Source organism: Bos taurus, chromosome 18 (genome assembly GCF_002263795.3).
Source record: "Bos taurus isolate L1 Dominette 01449 registration number 42190680 breed Hereford chromosome 18, ARS-UCD2.0, whole genome shotgun sequence".
NCBI classification, from domain to species: Eukaryota; Metazoa; Chordata; class Mammalia; order Artiodactyla; family Bovidae; genus Bos; species Bos taurus.
The window spans coordinates 2,121,920-2,146,711 of NC_037345.1; the positions used below are offsets into that span (position 1 = coordinate 2,121,920).

The 24,792-nt window shown below is 46.3% G+C and overlaps 1 protein-coding gene across 6 annotated transcripts; it reads right to left on the minus strand.

Annotated features, from left to right (window-relative positions):
* Positions 1-988: 988 nt before the first annotated feature.
* MLKL (mixed lineage kinase domain like pseudokinase) lies at positions 989-24,534 on the minus strand. 6 transcript variants are annotated; one of them, XM_059877358.1, is made up of 12 exons: positions 24,447-24,534; positions 19,913-20,378; positions 17,892-17,954; positions 16,596-16,791; positions 15,475-15,572; positions 14,281-14,437; positions 11,817-11,901; positions 8,403-8,554; positions 8,019-8,068; positions 7,646-7,786; positions 6,243-6,357; positions 989-1,256 (listed from the first exon to the last, which is right to left on the minus strand). In XM_059877358.1, coding segments are annotated over exons 2-12 (1,512 nt in total). In that variant the 5' UTR covers positions 20,367-20,378; positions 24,447-24,534; the 3' UTR covers positions 989-1,255. The 6 variants fall into 6 exon arrangements, with proteins under 6 accessions (XP_059733341.1, XP_059733343.1, XP_059733340.1 ...); XM_059877360.1 differs by lacking the exon at positions 24,447-24,534 and adding an exon at positions 24,016-24,099 and having other exon boundaries at positions 14,281-14,416; XM_059877357.1 differs by lacking the exon at positions 24,447-24,534 and adding an exon at positions 24,016-24,099.
* Positions 24,535-24,792: the final 258 nt, after the last annotated feature.

A 24,792-nucleotide genomic window follows, 5' to 3' on the forward strand; every position in this document is an offset into this window, starting at 1 on the left:
CGCACAGAGTCGGACACGACTGAAGCGACTTAGCAGCAGCAGCAGCAGACCTCACAGGTATTAGAGTTTGCAGTCTCTCTTGGGAGCACTCTGGGACCAGATAATGGAGATGAGGTTGGTGTCAGAGATAAAGGCCTTGGGGATCCAAAGGGAGATTCTGTACTTAGTTCAGTGGGAAAGAGGAAGGATCAGTGTTTGCCCAGCTGTTTACTGCTGTCACAGTTCACCCCGGAAGTTAGTGGCTTAAGACCACAGCCATTTATTTAGCTCATGGTTTTGTAAATGGGCCGTCCGGGCTGCTTTTGCTGTGTGGTTCTTCTGGTCTCAGCTGGATTCATCCCTGTGACAGCTGCTGGCCTGGCTGGTCTAGTATGACGGCTCCATGTAACCTCTCCTTCTCCAGCACCCTTGCGCAGCTTGCTCCCGGTGGAGGAGGGCTCCAAGAGACAGGGTGGAAGTTTGTAAGGCCTCTCGAAGCCTGGGCTTAGAACCAAAACACGATCACTTCAACATTCTATTGGCCAAAGCCAGTTACAGCACCAGCCCAGGTTCAAGTGGTGGGGATGTAGATTCTACTTCTTTTTTTAAAAAAAAAAGTTGTTTATTTTTTAATTTTTAGCTGTGATGGGTCTTCATTGCTGTGCAGGTCTTTCCTCTAGTTGCAATGAGTGGAGGCTACTCTTCGTTGCAGTGAGCGGGCTTCTCATTGCAGTGGCTTCTCTTGTTGCAAAGCACAGCCTCTAGGGTGCGTGGGCTTTAGCGGTTGGGCTCAGTAGTTGCGGCTCCCAGGCTCTAGAGCACAGGCTCAATAGTTGTGGTGCACAGGCTTAGTTGTTCTGTGGTATGTGGGGATCTTCCCAGGCTAGGGATCAAACCCATGTCTCCTGCATTGGCAGGTGGATTCTTTACTATCGAGCCCACCAGGGAAGCCCTAGATTTGACTTCCTGATGGGAGGGGCTGCTAAGTCACAATGCCAAGAGGTTTGGATCCAAAGAGAGACACATTTTTATAAAACTATCAGAGTTATTATCAAAGGTGTATTTTTGACAGTATCATTGGGAGTGGGATGGATTACTGGAGTTGTTTTCTATTTGTAACAGAGAAGTGCTGCTCCCCTGTATCCATAAATAAATCCATGCTGAAGGATTTGAAAGAAAAAGATGCCCAGCTCATGTTCTTCCAGCTCCTTGTTCAGGGACACAGTTTCAGTTTCAACACTTGGCTTAATAAAAGGAAGACAGTCTCTTTAAGATTTCTGTGAATGAATGAACAGAAAGTTAGACAAGCTCAGGAACTGACAGTCACGTTAGAAACAAAGATATTTCCATATTACAAAACAGTGTAGCAACTGCACTCCCCTTGGTCTGGCTGGAGTCTAAAACACCATCAGCCTTCACGCCTTTGGAATGCGATGTTCCCTCTCACGTGGACAACTTCTGCTAGTTTATTTTTATTTTATTTTTGTAATTTTACTTGGACAACTTTTAAAATACAACTACCTTGTGGGAGATGTAAGCTCACATCTTAGTGTGAATTAGTCTCAGGTATTAGATTCTCTAACACCAGGAGGACCTGGGTTTAAGGAAGCCTGGAAAGAAGAGGAAGAAGACAAAGGAGAATTTGAAGGAGAAGAAGCTACTTGTAGAAAATACTGTCAGCTTCTCATCCACCCTGAAGGATAATTCTTCAGGAAGCACCATTGAGTCTGCTCTTCTGTGCTATGAGGGCAAAGAGAAAGTTTCAGGTAGAAGCTAGGCCAAAGTTTTGATTTTGTTAGGGAAATTAAAATGGAAGTAGTCTTGTTCAGGCTTCAGAAGCAGGAGAGCGGGCCGCAGACTGACTTCTGACCCTGCCTGGACCACGTGCCTGCTTGCAAACACACCAATTGTTACCAGGAAGCCAAGCGGCACTTTAGATCAGAGAGGGAATGGGTCTTGGATTTCCTTGAGCCCTTGGAGGTCTGGCCTGCTCCCTAGGGTTTCAGAAAATCTTGTGACTCACGAAGTGAAACAAACAACATTGTAAAAGTTCAAGAAAAACCATCACTGCATTTTTGCAGGCAGACCGATGCTCACATCAGTGGGCAGCCTGGGATTATAAGCAGGAGCTCCCCAAACTGCAATTTGAAGTCTCACCCGTAGGGTAGACACACTGCCAGGGACCTCTTCCCAACTGGGACTCCAGATTGCTGTTAACGAGGGACTTCCCAGCACTTCTGAAGTCTGGAGGTTGTTTGGCCTAATTTGGTGATGTATGTGCTGTTACTTTTCTCTGTTGTTTTTCTCTTCTTTTAATGACTATATATTGAAATGAAATCAGTCAGTCCTCTATTAAATATTGAAATTGTTTATTGTGTGTGTAACGAGTGGTTTCTTTTGTTAATGAATCTTTTGAACTAAAAAGAAAAGTAAAACTTTCGGCAAAATGGATTTTCATTCCAAAAGGTAGGGATGGGGGCAAAGGAAGGGGAGGGATGAGATACCCTCTCTAACATGACTGTTAGAGTGATTCCCAATGGACCACCAATGAACAGGCCAGAGACTTCTGTAAATAGTGGCGCCGTCCTTGGGGGGACTGCCCCCGAAGCCTGGACACCTATCTCTTTAGTTTCTCTCTCAGGCATTTAATCTTCATTTACCAATGCCCTCCACCCCCAGGTCTCTAACTCAGGATATTCTCACCTGTGTGCCTCAGGATACATGCACAAGAATGTTTACGGGTGAGGTTCCTAAAAGGACGATTAAAATATCCGTAGATAGAGGAAGGGGTAAGTAACGTGCATGGTTACCTAAGTGGCCTACTATACAGCAGTGGAAAAGAATGAGTTTAAACCATCACATTAGCATGGATGAATTTCAAAACATTTCTTTATACTAACTGATCAACTGAAGAAAGTTGTGGTAGAATATAGCATGATATCACTTACAAAAGGTCCTTATACATTTGTGCTAAGCTGCTTCAGTTGTGTCTGACTCTTTGTGACCCTATGGAATATAGCCCACCAGGCTCCTGTGTCCATGGGAATTTCCAGGCAAGAATACAGGAGTGGGTTGCCACTTCCTCCTACAGGGGATCTTCCCAACCCAGGGATCAAACCTGCATCTCCTGGGGCTCCTGCACTGCAGGCAGATTTTTTACCGCTGAGCCACAGGAAAACCCATAATTTAGTGTACCTTTGTTATAAAACCATAGACAAACCTTTACCAGAAAGTTAGGATAGTGGCTCCTCCTGGAAGAGGGGAGAGGAATGTAAAAGCAAGGGATGCGGAGGTCCCTTTCTGAGTTAGTGGTAATGTTCAAGTCTTTAACTAGGAGTGGATATGTGATATTCTTTATCTTCGACTTAAAAAAATGCACATATATATTTAATCATTGCTGTACTGTTATACATATCACAATAAAGATAGGAAAAACATGATTTTGTTTCCTTGAATACTGTAGCAACTTCAGTGGAAACACTTCCCCAGTATCTAGATACACTGCATGTGAATCATGTTCTCTTGTATCTGGAGCTTTGTGGAAAGCCTGAGAGATCTGGATCTAGAGTAGGGGAGGGAAACATTCCCATTGAAGGAGATGGTGTAGGGAAACTACAGAGGAGCAGCTGATAACATGGTGAAATAAAAGTCTCAGTAGAGGAAATTACCCCAGGGTGTTGATAAAAGAAAAGGAAGGAAGGGAGAGAAAGTCTCAGTTCATTCGCTGGGTCCTGTCCGACTCTTTGCGACCCCATTACTGCAGCACACCAGGCTTCCCTGTCCATCACAAACTCCCCGGAGCTTACTCAAACTCATGTCCATCGAGTTGGTGATGTCATCCAACCATCTCATCCCCTGTCGTCCCCTTCTCCTGCTTTCAATCTTTCCCAGTATCAGAATCTTTTCCAATGAGTCAGTTCTTCACATCAGGTGGCCAAAGAATTGGAGCTTCAGCATCGGTCCTTCCAATGAATACTCAGGCCTGATTTCCTTTAGGATTGACTGGCTGGATCTCCTTGCAGTCCAAGGCACTTTCAAGAGTCTTATCCAACACCACAGTTCAAAAGCATCAATTCTTTGGCACTCAGCTTTCTTTATGGTCCAACTCTCACATCTGTACCTGACTACTGGAAAAACACAGCTTTGACTAGACAGACCTTTGTCAGCAAAGTAATGTCTCTGCTTTTAGTTTTCTTCCAAGGAGCAAGGAGTGTCTTTTAATTTCATGGCTGCAGTCGCCATCTGCAGTGATTTCGGAGCCCCCAAAAATAAAGTCAGCCACTGTTTCCCCATCTATTTTCCATGAAGTGATGGGACCAGATGCCATGATCTTAGTTTTCTTAATGTTGAGTTTTAAGCCAACTTTTTCACTCTCCTCTTTCCCTTTCAATAAGAGGCTCTTTAGTTCTTTACTTTCTGCCATAAGGGTTGTGTCATCTCCGTATCTGAGGTTATTGATATTTCTCCCAGCAATCTTGATTCCAGTTTGTGCTTCATCCAGTCTGGCATTTCACATGATGTATTCTGCATATAAGTTAAATAAGCAGGGTGACAATATACAGCTTTGACGTACTCCTTTCTCGATTTGGAACCAGTTTGTTGTTCCATGTCCAGTTCTAAGTTTTTGACCTGCATACAGATTTCTCAGGAGGTACATAAGGTGGTCTGGTATTCCCATTTTTTAAAGAATTTTCCACAGTTTGTTGTGATCCACCCAGTCAAAAGCTTTGGCGTAATCAATAAAGCAGAAGTAGATGTTTTTCTGGAACTCTCTTGCTTTTTCGATGATCAAATGGATGTTGGCAATTTGATCTCTGATTCCTCTGCCTTTTCTAAAACCAGCTTGAACATCTGAAAGTTCATGGTTCACGTACTGTTGAAGCCTGGCTTGGAGAATTTTGAGCATTACTTTGCTAGCGTGTGAGATGAGTGCAATTGTGCGGTAGTTTGAGCATTCTTTGGCATTGCCTTTCTTTGGGATTGGAATGAAAACTGACCTTTTCCAGGCCTATGGCCACTGATGAGTTTTCCACATTTGCTGACATATTGAGTGCAGCACTTTCATAACATCATCTTTTAGGATTTGAAATAGCTCAACTGGAATTCCATCACCTCCACTAGCCCTGTTTGTAGTGATGCTTCCTAAGGCCCACTTGACTTCACATTCCAGGATGTCTGGCTCTAGGTGAGTGATCACACCATCATGGTTATCTGGGTCATGAAGATCTTTTTTGTACAGTTCTTCTGTGAATTCTTGCCATGTCTTTTTAATATATTCTGCTTCTGTTAGGTCCATACCATTTCTGTCCTTTATCGAGCCCACCTTTGCATGAAATGTTCCCTTGGTATCTCTAATTTTCTTGAAGAGATTTCTAGTCTTTCCCATTCTATTGTTTTCCTCTATTTCTTTGCATTGATCACTGAGGAAGGCTTTCGTATCTCCCCTTGCTATTCTTTGGAACTCTGCATTTAAATGGGTATATCTTTCCTTTTATCCTTTGCCTTTTGCTTCTCTTCTTTTCTCAGCTATTTGTAAGGCCTCCTCAGACAGCCATTTTGCCTTTTCGCATTTCTTTTTTCTTGGGGATGGTCTTAATCACTGCCTCCTGTGCAATATCACGAACCTCCATCCATAGTTCTTTAGGTACTCTATCAGATGTAATCCCTTGAATCTATTTGTCACTTCCACTGTATAATTGTAAGGTATTTAATTTATGTCATACCTGTATGGTCTAGTGGTTTTCCCTACTTTCCTCAATTTAAGTCTGAATTTTGCAATAAGGAGTTCATGATTTGAGCCACAGTCAGATCCTAGTCTTGTTTTTGCTGACTGTATAGAGCTTCTCCATCTTTGGCTGCAAAGAATATAATTAATCTGATTTTGGTATTGACCATTTGGTGATGTCCATGTGTAGAGTCTTCTCTTGTGTAGTTCGAAGAGGGTATTTGCTATGACCAGTGCATTCTCTTGGCAAAACTCTATTAGCCTTTGCCCTGATTCATTCTGTACTCCAAGGCCAAATTTGCCTGTTACTCCAGGTGTTTCTTGATTTCCTACTTTTGCATTCCAGTCCCCTATAATGAAAAGGACATCTTTTTTGGGTGTTAGTTCTAGAAGGTCTTGTAGATCTTCATAGGACCGTTCAACTTCCACTTCTTCAGCATTACGGGTTGGGGCACCGTCTTGGCATTCTGTGGTATTGAATGGTTTGCCTTGGAAACAAACAGAGATCATTCTGACTCAATGAAACTATAAGCCATACCATGTAGGGCCATCCAAGACAGACGGGTCATGGTGGAGAGTTCGGACAAAATGTGGTCCACTGGAGAAGGGAATGGCAAACCACTTCAGTATTCTTGCCTTGAGAACCCCACGAACTGTATGAAAAGGCAAAAAGATAGGACACTGAAAGATGAACTCCCCAGGTCAGTAGGTGCCCAATATGCTGCTGGAGATCAGTGGAGAAATAACTCCAGAAAGAAGGAAGAGATGGAGCCAAAGCAAAAACAACACCCAGTTGTGGATGTGACTGGCGATGGAAGTAAAAGTCCTATGCTGTGAAGAACAATATGGCATGGGCGTTGTGGCCAGCACAGCAGGCAGGGCTCGAAAGTGGCTGACGCACAGTTTGGGAAAAAGAAACTAGAGACAGAATTAAAGTTTTAAAGATGGGGCTGGGGGACCAAGACCTCTTGGGTCAAGAGCCCTGTTCCTTGGAGCCACACCACTTTTACTGAGTGTCTTGGCAAGCAGAAAGTACCTGTTGTGCTACAATGAAGTCAGCCTCCTGGGTCCCCGGTCACGTCTCCCACTTTACTGATTACTTTAAACTATCTTTGTTATTTTCTTGTACCAGGACTCTCACCTAGCTGGAGGTCATAGACCTGCATGTGCCTTGGGAAAACATCTTAGTGTGTGCACAGGCAGCGTTCTGAACTGGCACTGACCAGGCATTCCAAGGTCCACTCTATATTTTTCCTTAGCTTAGCAGGGTATGATGACCCAACTGATCAACCCAATGTACTTTCATTTGTGTTACGCTGTATTGCTATATTTTGCTTTTATTCTTTTCCCATGGTGATTTTCTCATGGCTTAGCCAGAGCAACAGGTGGCTGACTATTAACCCCTGCACATAGGAACCTGGAATGTTAGGTCCACGAATCAAGGTAAATTGAAAGTGGTCAAACAGGAGATGGCAAGAGTGAACGTCAACATTTTAGGAATCAGTGAACTACAATGGCACTAATATGACACTGAAAGATGAACTCCCCAGGTCAGTAGATGCCCAATATACTACTCCTCTGAGCTACAGAAAGTGTATAGGCTGGAATAATCTGCCTTCCCAACCCACTTTAGACTAGACAATGCCCTTCGGGCAGGGTTTCTGAACTCCAGTGCTACTGATAATCTGGGCCGGATAATATTTGTTGTAGGGGTTGTTCTGTGCATCCTAGGATGTTGAGTAGCTTCTGTCCACCAGATACTGGTGGATATGTCCATGCCACCCCACCTCCCCTGAGCTGTAACAGCCAAAAATGTCTTAAGACATTGTCAGTGTCCCCTGAAGGGCAAAACCACCCCTGGTTGTGATACACAAAGAAAACCTTTCACAAATGTTAAGTAACACGTGTGGTCCATGCTCTTTAGACCAGAAAGAGCCCTACCTTTAACAGAGGGCCTCCTGGAGGGTTCGTAGGCACGGCAATCATCAATGATCTCCTGCAACTCTGAAGGGCAATCTTCACCCACTGGCTCCCGGTGCCGGGACTCAGCCACCAGCTGGTAGATCTTCTTGGAATCACAACCTGGAGTGGAAATGATATGACGGGAGGCTTAAAGATTGTTCTGCACCCACACATCCCTCTGGATGCTGCCGGCTGGCATCAGACCTAGGGACTCTGAGAACTGGAGACATAGGAGCTTCCAGTGACCCCACTGACCAGCGCAGGCAGTGCCCACATTGAAGAAGAAAGCGTCCAGGACAGCATTGATGTTTAACTCTAGTCTACCTTCTAAGTCAGCTTTCACAGTGCTTACCTTCAAATGGGCTCTTCCCAGTGGCGATCTCCCAGAGGACAATTCCAAAGCTAAAAGAGAAGCAAGAAAATGAACAATGATAACAAGTTTCCTTTTTTCCATGCCCCTGTAGCCATTTCCAGAAAACATAGAGAATTTTCTTTTCTTTTCTTTTTTTTTTTTCGCACTGTGTAGCTGGTAGGATCTCAGTTTCCCCAACCAGGGATTAAACCCAGGCCATGAAGTGGGAGTGCTGAATCCTGACCACTAACCCACCAGGAACTCCCCACAGTGAACTTTCCCATTACCATCAATTACATTCCAGGGATGCTCCTCCCTAACGGCATTTGACTTGGACTTTCTTGTCAGGTTCATCTGAGAACTGGCATGAGAACATAGACATACCTGTATATTTCAGCTTTTATGTCGTATTTATTATACACATTTTCCAACCTCTGGGGTGAGATGTATGCGGCAGAACTGACCCTCTCTGCTGCTTTTCCTCTAGTTTGTCGGCTGATGGAAGTCTGTGTTTTGCTCAACTCAAATCCTGCAAGCTAGAGAGAGAGGTGACTCAGAGGCAGAAAGAAATGGCACGATCTTGGGTGGGAAGTAGAGGGCAGGGACTGGTGCTACACGTGACTGTCAGGGGATGGTCTTTTTCCTTTAGGATGTTTCCAGTGAGGTCTCCTGGCCATGTGGCTACTCTCCTGGCTGCATTCTGGGTTCGATCTATTATGGTGCATTGACCAAGAGAAACACAAAGAGGTTTCTTCTCTGTAAAAATGAGACAGTGAGGATTATTTGAAATGATGGTTGTCAAGCACCTGTAAAACTTGGTATTTTTTTTTTTTAATTAATTGATTGATTTTTGGCTGTGCTGGGTCTTTGTTGCCGCGTGTGGACTTTCTCTAGTTGCAAAGAGTGGGGGCTATTCTCTAGTTGCGGTGCTACTCTCTAATAGCGGGGGGGCGGGGGGACTACTTTCCAGTTTCGGGCTTCTCACCGTGGTGGCTTCTCTTGTCAGGAGCACAGGCTCCAGGTGAATGGGCTTTAGGAGCTGCAGCTCGCGGGCTTCAGCAGTTGTGGCTCACAGCTTAGTTGCTCTGCTGCATAAGACTTGGCATGTTGTAGTTATTCTAATATTACTACATTAGATATGCACAAGGCTTCCTCAGTTGATAACTCAACTCCACTGTGTTAGGATGGAGAGGGGTGCCTGGAACTACCGATGGCTCGTTTTCTCTTGGAGGCAGACAAAACAAAAACAAAGAAACAAAAAACCTCCAGCAACACGGGGGATCCTCTCTGTTGTATCTGACCCTATATGGCCAATGCCATGCTCTTAAAGAAGGCACAGAACAAGTCATGGGAGAGGGTGTTCTTGCTCCGTGTACATCTGTCATTAGCACCATTTGTGTGCAGAGGGCTGTCTGTGCCAAATGCAGCTAGGGAGCCAAAGCTAGGGGCAAGAATTAGATGCTTATGTGGCTCCTCCCTCTTATTCACAAGTTCAGGGAGCGCTGACATCCTCTGACATCTGGCTCCACACTAACCACCAGGGGTGAGAAGCTGAATAGCACATGTTACAGTCACACGTGATGAGCACCAGGAGAGTGGTATAGACACCATGCTTTGGGAACACTTACTTATATTACACCAATGGTGGGGAGATCCAACCAGTCCATCCTAAAGGAAATCAGTCCTGAATATTCATCGGAAGGACTGATGCTGAAGCTGAAGCTCCAATACTTTGACCACCTGATGCAAAAAACTGATTCATTGGAAAAGACCCTGATGCTGGGAAAGATTGAAGGCAGGAGGAGATGACAGAGGACGAGATGGTTGGATGGCATCACCGACTCGATGGACATCAGTTTGAGCAAGCCCCAGGAGTTGGTGATGGACAGGGAAGCCTGGCGTGCTACAGTCCATGGGGTTGCAAAGAGTTGGATATGATTGAGCGACTGAACTAAATTGAACTGAGTGGTGGGGAAAGACATCTGAAGGGCAGAAGAGACCTGTCTCTTGTTATTCAGAGAAAGCTATCTATAGATGACAAAGAATATATTCTTTTAGCATTTGGGAACTGTGGACATGGGGTTAACAAAACCCTTTCCTCATCTACAGGACAATCTGAATGTCAGTGAACTTTTTAGTTCTATTCCCCTCGAACCTGACAAAAGCAGACTGTTACTTATGCTCCTAAGTAATATATATTGCTGTTGATTAATAAACGACCAGTGACCAGTAAGTCATTTATGGACGAGAGGTCGGGGCGGTGGGGACTGTGAAGAACTACAGGGGTGCTGGGCTATGTGGTGACTCACACCTGGCCTGCCCCTTTCGGGGACACTGGAAGGCATGCCTGCGGAGTTGCTATAAAAGAATATCGAGGACTTCCCTGATGGCCCAGTGCATCAGAATCCACAGTGGATAAGAATGCAGGGGACACAAGTTTGATGCCCGGTCCAGGAGGATCCCACATGCTACAGGACAACTAAGCCCTTGAGCCACAACTACTGAGGCCCGTACCTAGAGCCCGCAGGCTGCAACTACTGGAGCTCGAGTGCCTGGGGCCTGTGCTCCACAAGGAAGCCTCTGCAATGAGAAGCCGTCACTCGCTGCAACTAGAGAAAGCTCTTGCAAAACAACGAAGACCCAGTGCAGCCATAAATAAATAAAAAACACAGTGATACCACACACACACACAAACTCCTCCAGTTAAAAAAAAAGAATATTGACTCCTGTGAGTCATGAGGCTTCTAAGCTTCTCCTGCACCCACAGAGACGAGCCTCTTTCTCTCGCACTTGGGCTGAGGGCAAGGAGAATATCTCCTGGAGGATTGTGGGGGCTCCCACTGGATGGAAGGATTTGATGCTGCCAAGGAAAGTTATGACCAACCTAGACAGCATATTGAAAAGCAGAGACATTACTTTGCCAACAAAGGTCCGTCTAGTCAAGGCTATGGTTTTTCCAGAGGTCATGTATGGATGTGAGAGTTGGACTGTGAAGAAAGCTGAGTGCCGAAGGATTGATGTTTTGAACTGCAGTCTTGGAAAAGACTCTGGAGAGTCCCTTGGACTGCAAGGAGATCTAACCAGTCCATTCTAAAGGAGACCAGTCTTCGGTGTTCTTTGGAAGGAATGATGCTAAAGCTGAAACTCTAATACTTTGGCTACCTCATGTGAAGAGTTGACTCATTGGAAAAGACTCTGATGCTGGGAGGGATTGGGGGTAGGAGGAGAAGGGGACGACAGAGGATGAGATGGCTGGATGGCATCATTGACTCGATGGACATGAGTCTGGGTGAACTCTGGGAGTTGGTGATGGACAGGGAGGCCTGGCATGCTGCGATTCATGGGGTTGCAAAGAGTCGGACACAACTGAGCGACTGAACTGAACTGAGGTGGCATGCTGTGTTTTCTGCATGATACCCTTCTGATTGCCTCTAGGTGCCAAGTGTGGGCCACGGCCAGTCTGTGAGTCTGGATGCCTCCTTGGACCTAAGAAGACGCCCTCGTGGGTGTTGCAGGGACACAGAAGTGGTGTCCAGGCATCTAAGAGGAGACGACTCTTAGCCTGCCCCTGGTGGGTGGACAGTGGGGGAGACAGGGATCAGAAGGGCAGGGAGGACTGAGTCTGTCCAGTGCAGGGCGTGTGGGGCGCTGTCCAGGCATAGGAAGCGCTGAGTTCAGTTCCACGGTGAAGGCAGAGAAACAATCAGGCACAGGCTTTCAGGGAAACACGCACGCCTCTCCCAGCACCAAACAGTCATATAGGTCAAACTCAGAGGGTGCCCGGAAGGCCACGCTCACCTTCACGTTGTAGTCTTTCGTCACCAGGAAGCTCGTGCTACTGATGTTCCTGTGGAGTTCTGAGGGTGTTTCCGAATGGTGCAGCCTAACGTGACCAAAGGCAGGGTACGTTAGTGACCTTTGCACAGACTTTTTTTTTTTTAAATAACCCTTTTATTTTATTTTTGGCTGCGCAGGGTCTCTGTTGCTGTATGGGCTTTTCTCTAGTGGCGGAGAGCGGAGGCCACTCTCTAGGTGCAGTGCTCCTCTCTAGTTTTAGGCTTCTCACTGCAGTGGCTCTCTCGCTGCGGAGCGCAGGCTCCAGACACGTGCGGGCTTCAGTAGTTGCGGCATGTGAGCTCAGTACTGGCGGCTCCCAGGGTCTAGAACCGAGGCTCAGTAGCTCTGCAGCATGTGGAATCTTCCTGGACCAGGGATCGAACCCATGTCTCCTGCATTGGCAGGTGGATTCTCTACCACTGAGCCACCAGGGAAGCCCCTGCACAGACTTTATTGAAAGGCATGACAGTCACTACCAGGATAATGAGGTTGGTTAGTACCAAGCCTTCTTCCTGGGTAGGTATCCACGGGTTAGTGGGAGAACCAGGATGCAGAGGTGAGATCTGACAACTGTGTGCTGCACGCTTCTGTGGGGCTCTGCATGGGAAGTGCTGAGCAAAGAAAGGGCTGAGGCGTGGCTGGATGGTTGGGCCATACCTAGGACCCTTCTGCTTGAAACAGAATGGAAAGCTGGGGTTTCCACAAACTCAGTAAGTGGTGGGGACTTCCCAAGTGGCACTAGTGGTAAAGAACCTGCCTAAGTTCTTTGGATGAACGGAGCTCCTGCCTCCCATTTTGGGCTTCTATCATAGAGTCAGCCTCAGATTGGGTTCTCCCAGAAGCAGATCATGAGCATGGACTGTACAAGTGACTGATTAGGAAGGTATTTCCAGCAATTAAGCCCTCATGCCACAACTACTGAAGCCTGAGGTCTGCAATGAGAGAAACTACCACAGTGAGAAGTCTGGGCTTCACAACTGGAGAATGGCCCCCGCTGTGCACCACCAGAGAATGCCCGTGAAGCGATGAAGGCCCAGAGCAGCCAAAGATAAATTAGTGAAATTTTAAATGAGAAGATAGTCCCAGGAAACCAGTGAGGGACCTGTGGAAGCAGGGCAGAGAAGGAGGAGAAATCAAGCAAGGGCGTGACTTCAGGTGAAGTTCCAGGCTCAGCCTAATCCCACGGGGACCTCTGGAGAATAACTACCCCTCAGGGTTTGTTCTGCATGAAGCAAAGGAGCTGGACTTCTGTACCCACACTGGTTGTTCAGTGACTATGGGTTGGAGTGAGGGAGGGGAGGAGAGAGACAGGGTCAGGGACAGGGGCTGTAAAGTTCCCGGGCATTTTCAGCTCTCAGGGCCTAGAGGCTCTAGCACCCATGAATGTTCCTCTACAGATGGCGGTGAGGAGCTGTTAGCAGCACATATGCTGAACGGTGGATGAGAGTGCAGATCAGGTAAGGAGGGTCAGCGGTCCTCTGGATAGGCACTAACAGTGTCCCCTACAGTCCAAATCCTTCTCGCAAAACCCACTAGTGTACGAAGTTGAGAAGGATAAACTGTACGATTTCCAAGAAAGAGTAAGGAAGTATTTCCCAAAGTATGGGATAAGTGGCATGCAAGGTGATACATTAAGAAAGGTATTCTTCTTTTAATTCCAATCTTTCTGATTATGTCAAGAAGAAAGTCTCTGTTTGGTGCTGGATGTCTTTGACACTTCTCTAAATCTGCTAACATCTCCTCTGTGAAAAGATAATGCTGGTCTGAATTGTAGATCTTTTGCTAGGCGGCAACATTTAACCAGAATTTAATAACTTTATTTTGGTTTTATTTGTGGTCACCTATTTGTGCTAAGTGATTCTGGTCTCCAATTTATGGTAGTAATAGAAAATGTCCCCCGTTTTTTCCTAACTTATTATTAATATTTTTTTTTACAAAGTGAGCTAATCGAAAGAAAAATATTAAATAAATAATGGCATTAATGTGAATACGGTAATAACTACGTATGTGGTCTGTTAGTGACTGACTTTTGGGGGCCCTTGGGCTAAAGGAACCATAGAGTATATGTGAGAGTAGGCAGAGCTGGTGGATAAAATATAGGACATCCAGATGATTTTGAATTTTGAAAAATCAATACTTAAAAAAAAAGAAAGTACTAAAAAAGTGTAGGGTTTATATGGAACTCTGTATATCTGAAATTTCAGTAAAAGTATATCTGGTGTCATATTTGGAACATACATTGTACTAAAATTGTTTATTGCTTATCTGAAATTCAAGTTTAACTGGACCTCTTGTATTTTTATTTGCTAAACGTGGTGATTTGCTCAAGGAGGCTTCCAGCCTCTTCTCTGCTTCTCTCTGGGTCAAGCAGAAAGGAAGGCAGACTCATCCTCTCCCTCTGGGCGCCCTCTCCCCACGCTGGTACCTGTACAAGCCTCTGGCTGCCTCCACGGCCAGGATGATGCGCTTGGCCAGGGTGAGGTCCTTTTCCCGATCCAGCAGCTCCCTCAGGGTCCCGAGCTCACAGTACTCCATGACGATGGATAACTGAGGGGGCGTCACTGATGGAAAAGAGCCGATCGCTGTGAAGATCCATCCGTGCTCAGAGGTCCTGCTTACTGTAGCCCATCCCACCCTCTCTCCAAGAGACAGACGAAGCTCTGCTGTGTTTCTCCATCTCCATCTCACATGGTTTGACTCCCTGAATGAGTCCAATACCCACAGAGTCCCCATGCCTCTTCTCTGTGGCATTTGGCATGTCAGAACTCTACACTTCCCCTAGTTACTTGAGTAACTGACTCCCCGACTCAACACTACAACCCAGGAGGGCGGGGCCTGCTTTGTCCAGACAGTGCTCACAGGAAGTTGAATAAATATGTTGAGTAGGGGAGCTCAGACAGGAAGCTGGGGCCTCAGGGCAGGGCCATGAGACGGGCAAGAACTGATGTACACAGAGTGAGTCAGTCACCCTGGCTGTCACCCCGGAAGATAAATATTACTAGAGGTTTCCCTTTACCCTGGGATTCTGTGCTCCAAAGTCAGGTCACCTGAGCCTGTGCAGAAACTTCCAGAGGGGACAAGAAGGGAGCTGCTTTGCCCTCTCTGTAGGCAAAAGCAGCAAAACATAACCAGCAGGAGAAGCCACATTGTGAGAGGAAATGCAGCCACATTAAAAAAATAAAAAACAAAAAAGAAACTGAACCTGACAAATGAAGTTCTTGGTAAAAGGGCAGGTTAATTTAGCTTTTAGATTCACTCGACACTAATGATCAAGGTTAGATTCCTTGTTTGGGTCAGTCAGCTTTGCAATGTTTTATTGCAACAAAATACACTCATCACCCAGGTCAGCATCTGGACAAGCATCTCCTTGGTTCCCAGTGAATCAGCAGGAAGAGATGTGGTTGCATTAGTGCAAACCAGCCCTCAGGCTGAAGCCAACTTCAAGCCTCTTCACTTGAAAGAAGATGGGAACCTGCATCGTGAGATGCGAAAAAATAAATGTCAATAATAAAAGCACCGTGCAGATGCCACCCTTTGAGCTGTTGCAGTAAAACAACGCAGTAACGCACAAAGATATAAGACAGACCACAGCATACCCAGTCCTAGAGGCACCTCTTACCTGTTTCATCAATGCAAATCCCAAACATGCGCAGGATGTTGGGGGAATCAAATTTCTTCATGGTTCTGATTTCGTTATTGAAAGTATGCCTCACTACTCTATGAGAATAAAAAGGGAAAATAGGATTTCAGGTTGGGGAGGTCCTTCAGAAAACATTCAGTGTAGTGACCGTCTGTATATGCATGGGGCTTGAGGGATCATCGGCCATTCCTTGGTGGCTCAGATGGTCAAGTGACTGCCTGCAAAGTGGGAGACCCAGGTTCAATCCCTGGGTCAGGAAGATCCCCTGGAGAAGGATATGGCAACCCACTCCAGTATTCTTGCCTGGAGAATCCCATGGACAGAGGAGCCTGGTAGGCTACGGTCCATGGGGTCACAAAGAGTTGGACACGACTGAACGACTTCACTTTCACTTGAGGGATCATCAGCATCTCCCAGGGGTGAGGATAAGGCATATACAACCTGTTCTAAAGAGTCACCTGGTAATTCTTAGTCAACTTAATATATGCATACCCTATGATCCATCAGTTCCTCTCCTGGCAATACAGCCCCAAGAAATTCCCATACAGGGCCATAAGGGATACCTATGGCAGCATTATTTTTGATGGGCAAAAGTTAGAAGCAGGTTGTGTTCCATCATTGGAAAAAGAGGCAAACTGTGGATTTCCACCATGGATAGCAGTCAGAAGCAAAGGACCACAGGCACAGTGTAAGTTTCACGACGCTGAGTGAGAATGGTAAGGAAGCAGGCGGCAGACGTGACGCACTGTCGTCTGTGAACATTTAAAACGCACATATATGATAACAGCGAACATTTTGCAAGAACACATACAAACAAAATATTTTATCGTCTGTGAAAGGGATGGGAACCCAAGAAACAGCAATGAAAGGGAACCTGCCTTTAAAAATATCTAAATACATGAATAAACAAGAGACGTTTCTAGAATTGACTTTGGAAGACGTACCCTTAAGTCTAAACTGTGTTCCTTAATAACAGAGAGCAAATATTTAACCCTCTGGGGTCTGAGTTCCCCCATATCAGAATATGGAGACAGTCTGCCCCTCTCCTTGAGTTACAGACAGGAAGTAACTAGGGGAGAGAACCGTACAAAACAACTTACCCAATGTCTTTGGCCTGGGAGTTGTTGAATACTTTTATGGCCACTGGAGATTCGTGGTATTTTCCTTCATAAAGTGTGCTGGATTCATTTTCCTTTAGTAGGATCCAATCGGCTTCTGGAAGCTCCTCCTTCTTAATCTCCTTGATTTGATCTTGTGGGAACCCCTTCTTGGGTTTCTGTGAATCTGACCTCATCCCTAGGAGAGAAGGTAATAAAGAGTGAACAGCTGAGGAGGGTGTGTTATGAGGGAAGAGGCATCTTAGCAACGCTTGAGGGGGAAGCCCCCGCTAGTGAACCAAAGCTGGGTCTGCCTGGAGCTTCTGATTGCCTCCTTCCAGGAGAGAGGTCCCCGTGCCTCTGAGTGACTGGTAGAGACACAGCCAGTGGTAACAGAAACATCTTGTGTACTTCTTTCTCCTCTTCTTCGGATCCAGCCTGTCTCCAGCCTGCACCCCATCTCTATCCATCTGTCTCATCTCCTCCTACTGCACAACAGCTTGGCGCCTGAGCATTTGGCATCTTGTCTAGTGAGTTCAATTCTAATAGGTAGACACGGAGTTTAAGCTCAGGAACCCCACTGCTGTTGTGTGTCTCTCCTCTCCCTTACTCCATGCCATGGCTGGGAACTCTCAGAAGGCCTTTCTCTGTATCTTAGTTTCCTCTACACTCAGGCTCTAGCATAAAGCAGAGACTCACAGATGTGTAGAATGGATAAGCGTTTTTAATTTGATTTGAATTTCTTTTTAATTTTTAAAAACTTTTAACTTCGTATTTGGGTATAGCTGATTAACAAACAATGTTGCGACAGTTTCACGGGTACAGCAAAGGGACTCAGTCATACATATACATGTATCAGATTTTGAATTTCTTCTTGGAAATTCAGCAAATGAATTGAAGCTTTGATGCTATCTAGAGGAAGTCATCAGGGGACTTCCCTGGAAGTCCCGTGGTTATGATTCTGAGCTGCTACTGCAGGAGGCACGGGTTCAATTCCTGGTCAGGGAACTAAGATCCCACAAGCCACAAGGGGAGAAAAAAAAGAGAGAGAGAGAGGAAGTTGTCAGCACTCTAACAGGTGCTGGAAGATATCTTGCTGGTCAAGAAATCCCCTTCAAACACGACCCCATGCACAAAAGCCTAGGCCAGCCGTGAACACATCCCCAAAACCTGCGGGCTGCTTGCAGCTATCCAGCCCAGAAAATGGACCAGGGTGGGGCGGGGGAGCCCAAAGTTCCTAACAAACTCATGACTTCTAGTTTGGGGCAGCCAGAGGCAGCAGGGCACACGGCAACTCACAGTTCTTCACGGCTTCGATGGTTTCCTCCAGTTGCATCAATAGAGTTTTTACAGTTTCTTTCTCTGCAAGAAAAACAGCAGCAAATACTCAAAAACAGAAATGCTCAGAGAAAGCACACCAAGATACCCTTTTCTCATCTCTCGTGTTCATTACAGTAGAAATGATTACTGGTCACGAATATCTGGCTCTCCACTTCCAAGCAGACAGGAAGTGCCCTGATGCATGACTGTGTGCCTTGCTTTGGCCAAGAAATGAAGCGAAAGAAATTTTCAGGGAAGTCTGTGTCAACATGAAAGTGTCACAATACTGAAACATCCTGGAAAGATGACAGCTACCTTAGAGAGTCTCCTGGACTTTTCTCTGAATGAGAAAAAGACATTTCCTTCTCTAAGACACTGAGGTTTTTTTTTTTTGAACCATGGTATAATCATATCTATCCTGACTTATACATTCAGAAATATGTTAAAAATTGATCATATACTAGATAGGGTGACCAACCATCCCAGTTTTCTCAGGACTGAGGAGCTCTGAGGATATAAGACCTTCAGTGCTCAAACCAGGAAAATCTCAGCAGACAAACACATACATGGTTCATAGCAGTAATATTTCTAAAACCTATGTGGAAGTTAATCTGCCAAACTGTTTCAAAGTTTTAAAATGTCCATACTCTTTGATCTAGCAATTAGACCCAGTAACTCAACTTCTAGGAATTTTCCCTAAGGAGATCCTGAAATACATGCAAAAAGACTCACTGTAGAACTATTAACAATAGTGGAAAACTGGACACAATTTAAATATCCATCAATAGAGAGCTCCTTGAATATATCTGGTCCCTATAAACCAAGGATACTAGACAACTCTAAGGGTATTTATATGCAAGAATATGTAATGAGCTTATTTAATGAGAAAAACAAGAAGGAGGACAGTGTGCTTAGTATGCTATTGATTGTACAACAACAAGAAAGAAAATATATACTTGACTCTCCCAAAGGCTATTCAAGAAACTGGCAAGAGAGCATGTGTCTGGGAATGGAACTTTGCTGTCAAGGGTGAGAGGCAGATTTCCACCTCATGCTGGGTCTTTTTGTGCCTTTTGAATTTTGTCCTATGTGAAAGTATTACCAAGTCCAAATGTTTTCACACAATTGCAGGAAGTATATCCTTTCCTCCAAGTTGATGACACGGAGGTGCCTCCTTCTACCAGAAAGTGGACCAATGAACGCTGAAGATGAGGAAGGCCAGGGACCACTCCTGCTCTTTGGCAGGATCAGCTGATGCAATGCTTTCAACATCACTTCAACCCAATTCCTGACTCCAGTTTTCTTGTGGTAGGTGTTTGGTTGAGGGAATTAAAATGCCTCACTTTTCCTCATCAAAAAAACAAACAAACAAAAAACCATTTGCCTACAGGTCTCTTCCATATCTGGTTTGTGATGCTGGAGAGTCTCCTGCGGACCTGACTGGGGATGCACCGTCCTCCACACCAAGGGTGAGAACGGTTATCCCTCTGAGTTCCAGTGCCTGGACGGTTCATCGAAACTCTACCCTAATTCCTCTCCCTCCACCCACAACCCTAATAAGAGGGAAGGATCTGGAATTAACATCACCACGATCTGCAAAAGTGTAAAGTCATATCTGTTTCCCTTGTTTCCTCTCTAGTCCAGCGCGTATCTCATTCCCTTGGAGCCCTGCCCTCCACTCAGTCCAGCCCCGGCCACTTGGACCCAAGCCACTGCCATGTCTGCACAGCCTCTGACGTGGTCTCCTGACAGCACTCACACGTCCCCTCTTGCCCCTGGCTCTGCTGAGTTATTGGCCCCAAGTCTTCACTCCCATGTAGTCGTATCATACATCCACACTCCGGCTGCAGCCTCATGGTGGGCACCCCTCTCCACTCAGACGTCTGAAATTCTGAGTCTCGTCAACAGATACCTGCCAAAACCACTTCAACCTTCCTGATTTTCCAAAATGAGACGAATACACCTGTATGTGCATCCCCCCACCTGAAAAAAGTCCTCACCACTCAGTCCTTGGATAGCTTTCCTGTCCTCCTCTGCATCCTGTTGATCTTCCTGTTGCCAGGACACTCCTAGGCTGAGGCTTGAAGTATGCCTCCACTGATCCACCTGGAGCAGCAGAGAGAGCTCTTCCCAGACATCGCTCAGCCTCTGGTTCACCCCACCAAAGATTATGCTGTCATGCCCTGCTGTTAGAAACTTCTGGATATTGGACTTATTGCTGAACTTGTCTATCCGCTCCTTAGCTTCCTCTAGGGCATCCTGGAAACGGCTCAGCGCGGCAGTTATCTGGGGGGGCAGGTTCCTCTCTCCTTGGTCCTGGAGCATTTGCAGAGGCTGCAGCAGGCTCTGGACGCGGTTCCCTAGACGTCGGCATTGTTTCTGGCAGTATTTCATCTCCTCACACTGGTTGTAGATAAGCCGGCCTAAGGAGATGATCTGCTTCAATTGATCCATACCTGGAAGAAACTGATGGAATCTGTTTAAGTTCCAGGAATCTCCTTCATATTTACTACTGGGATAAGGGAACATCAAGGGTGTCTGTGATTTAAATGGTTGAAGAGGTCTTCCTATTGTTTTCATGTAAGGTAGAGATGGCTTGCGTCCACCAAAACCTTCCAGTTTTAGCTGGGAAGTACTGGCTTTGCCAGGGGCTTCCCCGGTGGCTCAGCGGTAAAGAATCTACCTGCAATGCTGGAGATGTGGCAGGAGCTGTGGGTTTGATCCCTGGGTCAGGAAGATCCCCTGGAGGAGGAAAATGGCAACCACTTCACTATTATTGCCTGGAAAATCCCATGGATGGAGGAGCCTGGAGGGCTACAGTCCACAGGGTCACAAAGAGTCCGATATGACTTAGTGAATAAACAACAAATTGGCTCAGCTAGGACTACATCTCCCAGACTTCCCTGCAGCTTGATGGGGCCATATGACTATTTCTCACAGAAGGGGTATGAGCAATAAAGTGTTACTTTGGGTTTGAGTCAGGTTTGTCTCCTCCACACACTGTCAGCTGGTTGTATAGGAGGATGTAGCCCTGGGTGTGGTGGAGCCCAAGAATGTAGAATCCTGGATCCCTGGAGGAGAGCCGCTCACAAACCTGGAATGACTGCCATGGACTGCTAAGTGAGCATGGAATAAACAGCTATTGCATTTGAATCATTACATTTTGGGGTCAATTTGTTAAAGCAGGTCAGCCTATTCTAACAAGCATATCCTGCTAAAGTATAGAGCTGACCACAGGACAGTGGGTTGAAATGCTCAGATCCTGTCTAAAGAAGGTAAGGATTACCTAGTAAAGTCAACAGCTGCTGCTCTTCAAGGATAAAGGGCCCAGTGGTAGAAGATCTTCTAGTTTTTAAAGAGCAGTCAGAAATCTGGATTTTTATATTTAATCTCTCAATTTAAAATCCCACAACCAAGTCAAAAAATGTTTTAAAAACTATGCAGTCCAACACTGTGTTGGTCAAATACATTTTGTTTGCCAACCAAAGATTGCCTTTGAAGCCTCAGTTTACAACCTTGGCCACAGCCAGCAGAGGATGTTCAGGACTGTAATAGAAGCCAGCTTCTGTAATCTCAAACTTTTCTTTCTGTCTCTTTTTCCAATGCTTGAGCATGCCTGCCTCCGTGGTCCACACCTTCATCCCTCTATAGTGTGTTTTCAGCACCCTGTAAATCTGCTTCAGCCTCCCCACTGGCCGATGCATCCGTAAGACTTCTTGTTATAAGTGCTGGTCCCTCAGAGGCATTTGCGTAAAGACTAAAAAGCTTTCCAGGCTCAGCAGAGGTGCGGGAGACATTTGTGTTGCCTACACAGTCTCCACTTCTCTGCTCCTAATGCACTGTGTGTGCTCAGCTGTGTCCTACTCTGAGGCCCCAGGGACTGTAGCCCACCAGGCTTCTCTGTCCACGGGATTTTCCAGGCAAGAATACAGGAGTGGGTTGCCATCTCCTACTCCAGGGGCTCTTCCCAACACAGGGGTGGAACCTGAGTCTCTCGCCTCTTGGCAGGCGGATTCCTTACCACTAGTGCCACTTGGACTACCTTCATATTTTCTGTAACAATCAACAGCAATCCGTTTGTGGATTTGAGATCTATCCCATTACTCAATTATGGGCTTCAAGAACCAATAACTTTCTCTATTGCTTAAGCCAGTTTGAATCATATTTGCTGTACATGCAACCGAAAGCAACTGGGTTCAGTTGAATGATGAATGATGCTAACAGCGAAGACCACGACTCGCTCTATTCACCTGCTGCAGGCTAGTGATTCGGAACCAGGAGGTCACAGCGTTATCTTAATTTTGTAGATGAAGACACTAAGTTAGGGAGAAGGTTGCATTTAAATAAGTACAGGGCCACGGAAACACTTTCCAAAGCAGTTTTAAACAAAGCTAATCTCAATAGTTCAATGAAACAGGTAGGAGTAGTAGTACTAGTTTGGAGAAAGTAGTTGGCCTGGAACCAAATCTGGCTTAAAAACTAGTAGAAGTGAAACCAAGTAAGCAACTAATTGATACTTTTTGTTATTGTCTTAGTGTTATATTGATCTAGGAAGGGAAGTAACAGGTGTTGCTGCTGCTGCTAAGTCGCTTCAGTCATGTCCGACTCTGTGCGACCCCATAGATGGCAGCCCATCAGGCTCCCCCGTCCCTGGGATTCTCCAGGCAAGAACACTGGAGTGGGTTGCCATTTCCTTCTCCAATGCATGAAAGTGAAAAGTGTTAGGGCTTGCCTAAAAAAGACTCAAGGGGTCTCAGGCTACCCAGATATTCCTAGCTGCTAAGCAGAGAGATTCAGGGTCATTTGTGGGGACTCCTGGGGGCAGTGAACTTTATGCCTTTCTCTGATCCACTGGAGACAGAAGCAGTGGTCATGCTTCTGTCAGTTCCCCCAGTTGCTCAGGGAAACTTGAGGATTTCAGCTTCATAGCTCCAAGCTCCAGTTATCTTATTCAAAAAAGCCATATCTCAGCAATAACTAGTCAAATGATAATGGGGGAAATATCCAACTCATCAAAACAATGACTTAAAAGAATACATTTCACAGGAAAAGTGATGACGTGGTATGAAGAAAACCATGGAAAACAAATCCTCAAGAAATGGAGAGAACTATTATTTATTTTGGCTGGGGAGATTAAAAATTACAAACCTGGCAATCCTTTTTCAAATATAAATCTAATTTAATGCAGTTCCAGTAAAACTCTCAATGGTACATTTTGGTATTGAAACTAAATGATCCTCAAAGTTCATTTGAAAGAGGAAATTAGTAGGAATAGTCAGGATTTTTGTAATAAAATAGGGACCCATCTATCAGATATTAAAATTATAATAACTAAAATTGTTTAGGGCTTATTGAGTATAGGATAAAGATATCAAAAGGATGAAAGGGAATATAAATACATATACACTTTTACTCAACAATGTGAATTTCTAGGAATTTGTGCTGTAAAGGAGCTCGTATGTGTATAGATAGATGGATGCTAAGGATGCGCACTGAGGTGCTATTTATAATATGTAAAACTGCTAACATCCCTAATAAAGATATGTTCATAGGTTTCTTGCAGGAAAACAATGAGGGGTAAAAGTCACTAATTTTAAAAGTGAAAAATCTTAAAATGGTTAGTAACAATATAAATCCATGAAAAATTCTGATGCCATTTCCCTCTCTCCTCCAAAAACTGGCATCAAGCAACCTTTTCTGATGAGACTTTTAACACAGAGTTATTCCTCTTGTGCCTAAAACGGGCTCTGGAAAAGGAAGGGGGCATTAACCATTAAGACGTGGGATCAGCTCCCGGCAGTTTCCGCACTGACTGCTCGCAGCGGTGCTGTGCAGGGCAGTGGGCCGGCTTCAGGAGGCACCTCCACGGCGACCCCCACGTGTCCCCTCTCCTACACCGCGCCTTCCTCAGCAGGAAGCGGCGGGAGAGGGAGGCCGCACCCTCGGGGCCGAGGAAAAGAAACCAACCTGGTCCTGAGTTCCGGGAAACGGGCCTGTGGCTCTCCCCTCACCGCCCAGGATCCCGGCTGCGCCCTGCAGCCCGCGCGCCCCGGGCACCGCGCGCCCCGGACACCGCGCGCGCCGGGACGACCGCCGGACTCACCCCGCCCTTCCCGAGGCCATCCAGTCGGTCCGGGGCGCGGTTCCCGGAAGGTCCGTCGGCTTCTCGGACGTTCAGCCCCCCGACACGAAGTCTGCGACTGGGGACCCCGGGGAGGTGCCGGGTCGCGCGTCTTGTGTCCCGCCGGCCGGCAGGCCCGGAACGGACGCCAGCGGCGGGGTGCGGGCGTGCCCCTCGGAAGTCCGGCGGCCTTCTGCTCGCCGGCCCTGCACCCCGCCCTCCCCGCGGGCCCCGTCAGCCTGTCGGGCGGGGAGTCTGACGCGCCTCCTGTAGCTGTGACAGGGACCTTGCAGCCGCCCCCCCGGCTCAGGCGCCTTGGTTTCCTAGAGCTCTTTCCAGGTGGTTCAGGCAGAAGGCCCCTCGCTTCCTCTTGGTCTTCTTCCCCCGCCCTGTCCACCTCTCCCCAACCTTACCGAAATTTCTCAGTAACTTTATGGAGTACTCCTGGTGCCACGTCCTCTGCTTGGGGCTGGGGACTCAGGAAAGAATAAGGTCCCGGAAACTAGTATAGCGAGCACCCAGTATGGGAAAGATTAGATGAGCAGAAAAAACAGAACTAGAGAGAAGGTTCTCGTGTCTGCTTCTCGGTGCCTGAAAATACCGAGTGTGGCGGGTAGAGAGCCAAGGGAGACACACAGCTGGGATGGGCTCAGGAGAGGCGTGGGCCGCGGTGGGTGCGGCTGAAGCCAGGTTCCTCCTCTAAGGTCGCCGCAGAGACCTCTGCTTTATTAAAATAGGTTAGCTGGGTCCTTAGCTAGG